At 40.7% G+C, this 2,703-nt stretch overlaps 1 protein-coding gene across 1 annotated transcript in view; it reads right to left on the bottom strand.

Annotated features, from left to right (window-relative positions):
* Positions 1-1,833: 1,833 nt before the first annotated feature.
* The window catches only part of SLC35E3 (solute carrier family 35 member E3), a 17,733-nt gene continuing 16,863 nt past the window's right edge, over positions 1,834-2,703 (bottom strand). Inside the window, exon 5 of the mRNA XM_068276697.1 lies at positions 1,834-2,034. Within this exon, the coding sequence (XP_068132798.1) occupies positions 1,848-2,034 (187 nt within the window). The 3' untranslated portion in view covers positions 1,834-1,847. The remainder of the gene's footprint in view (positions 2,035-2,703) is intronic.

Raw genomic sequence — 2,703 nt, 5'->3', positions numbered from 1 at the left:
CCCCTGCGGGTCCAATCACATTAAAGGTCATTATATCCGTACTTTGATTGGTCCAATAGGCTGCCTGTCACTTGACAGGAAATTGGACAGACAGCCTACTGGGCCAAAGTGCGGGGATAGTGTCTTTTAAAGTGATTGAACCCGCAGGGGCTCAAGGCAGGACGAGTGGAGCTCTCATCATTGCCAATTAGCAGGCATAAGTTTGTAGCGGTCGCTATGCAACTCTGATGAAACATGTCAACTCTGATAAGGCATGCTATTTGTTATAGTGAATCAACCCCAAGGAAATATAAACCTGAGAGATTGAGTCCCTGAGGGCAAAAGTACACATGCGTGTGTAAGCACCTTTAACCTTGGGAGGTAAACTAACAAGCTAAGTAAACATGCTAAATTTTCGGAAGCTAAAACAGTTGTGATTCTCTTAAGTGAAAGTCTTGCTTCCCTTCTGTGATCTGCTGCATTGGATGGCATTTACCTGACCATTATTGTAGTTCTTGCAGCTAGGTGCCTTCTGCATATCCACCCCCCCCGCATGCTCCATAGAATGTAACAGGCTTTTTGGCAGAAAGACGAGCAGTATGTTTATGCAGCATCATTATAAAATTGTCACCCAAAATTATCTCCAAATATCATTTTAAGCAACATTAATCTAATGTTTGTACATAAAGATGACATGTTAAATGTTTGTGATGGAGTGCATACTGGTATGTCCACACGCTGCTAATGGCTTATCTGCCTGCAATACTGGCTGGGTGACTGAAGTATTCTTTACAGCACATCTCACAGCATGATACTTCTTTACACAGGAGCTTCCCATTTCTATGCTTTATCATGTAAGAATAGTGTCTAACATTAGGCTTTGTGTTGTAAGACAGCAGTGTCACCAGAAGTCGTGGATGACGTAGGGGATACAGGGATTGATGACAATACTTGTGCTGTGGCAGAGCATTGGGTTGCAGCATACAGGTTGGGGATGTTAGACACTATTCTTACATGATAAAGCATATATATCCCTAACATTAGGCTTTGTGCTGTAGAACAGCAGTGTCACCAGAAGTCATGGATGACATAGGGGATGCAGGTATGTCAAACCGGTCCTACAAGGGCCGAGATCCTCACACATTTTTTATACAGCTCAAATTAATTGATGGGTCTGAATTAGGAAAGGTGTGGTCCATCAGGTAGAACACATTACTTTCTTTCTCAGTCCATCCTAAACACTGGAATGGATCTGGCCCTCCAGGCCTGGAGTTCGACACATGTGGGATACAGGGATTGATGACAATACTTGTGCTGTGGCAGAGCATTGGGTTGCAGCATACAGGTTGGGGATGTTAGGGATATATATGCTTTATCATGTAAGAATAGTTTCTAACATTAGGCTTTGTGTTGTAAGACAGCAGTGTCACCAGAAGTCGTGAATGACATAGGGGATACAGGGATTGATGAAAATACTTGTGCTGTGGCAGAGCATCCGGTTGCAGCATACAGGTTGGGGATGTTAGGGTTATGGCATCCCACAGAGATTTCTGATTAGGAGTACATACCAATTGGAGATCAGCAAGTTGATGTAGGATTATGCAAATGTATGCATCTTGAAAATGGATTAATCCCTGAGGTGGAATTCAGTTGGTCCATTTTCAAGCTGCATACAATATTTGCACAATCCTGCATCAGAATCAAAATGATCTGCATCTCACTGACCATTCCTAGTACCTATCAAGGCTGAACTGAAAGAATCAGTTGTAAACATTCTCAAGCATCTTATGGAAACATATAAAAAGTACTTTACAGTCATCCCTTGCGCTAGAAAAAAAGTCTAAGGATTCAGTCTTTCAAGCCAGAAATTAAGGCCTCTGAACCAATTTACTTTGATTCACTTCTTGCTCATTAAGTTTGAAATGAGTATATGCTAAAATACCAAGCAAAGTGCACAATATTCCAAGTCCTTGGTTAAGAGAGAGGGGGTCCTGAAACAAGATGTATCCACCGAGAAGCGTGATGCAAAATTTGAAATGACCAAACATGTTGTAGCTGTATATTAAGTTAAGGTTTAACAACAAACCACACAATTACTCAGCATAACATTTTATTTTACATTCAAGTTGGGGCCACACTTGTTGAAAAGCGCGTGCTATTTTATGCAAATGTGAAATCGCACGTAATATTTTTTAATGGCAACGTGCACATTCGTTTGCAAGTCTGCAATTTTTCAGCTGCAACACACGCGCATTTAAAAAACTGATTACCCTCTGCATAAAATCACAACACACATACAATTCCCATAGACTGCTAGCAGGTGCCAGCAGTCTATGGTGGCTGATGTATACGCGAAAATCCACACGAAATACGAAAAATCGTCCATGTAAAACCGCCAGCATTTTACATGGACACATATGTGGCATCTGCCTCAAAAGTATTAATTTTACTGTCTTATTTAATGTTTCTATATTACTTTATTAATATAAATAAATTCAACTACTATCTAAAATGTCTATCATGGTTTAGATAGATGGTAGCCTAACTAAAAGAAACACTGACGTCTCCTTTTTTTACCTGATTTTATGCTTAAGTCCTCTTCAGCATTAAATTCTAAGTGGATTTGCCGCATTCCCGCGGGAGAACGAGTAATTTATAGCAGAGAAATAGAACTGCAAAGTTCCACGACTTGCAGGTCGCAGATTTAGCTGCCTGGGGGAGGAA

This window comes from Hyperolius riggenbachi, chromosome 3, assembly GCF_040937935.1.
Source record: "Hyperolius riggenbachi isolate aHypRig1 chromosome 3, aHypRig1.pri, whole genome shotgun sequence".
In the NCBI taxonomy this organism is placed as follows: domain Eukaryota; kingdom Metazoa; phylum Chordata; class Amphibia; order Anura; family Hyperoliidae; genus Hyperolius; species Hyperolius riggenbachi.
The sequence above is the reverse complement of the archived record's forward strand: the minus strand, read 5'-3'. Positions and strand labels throughout refer to the sequence as shown.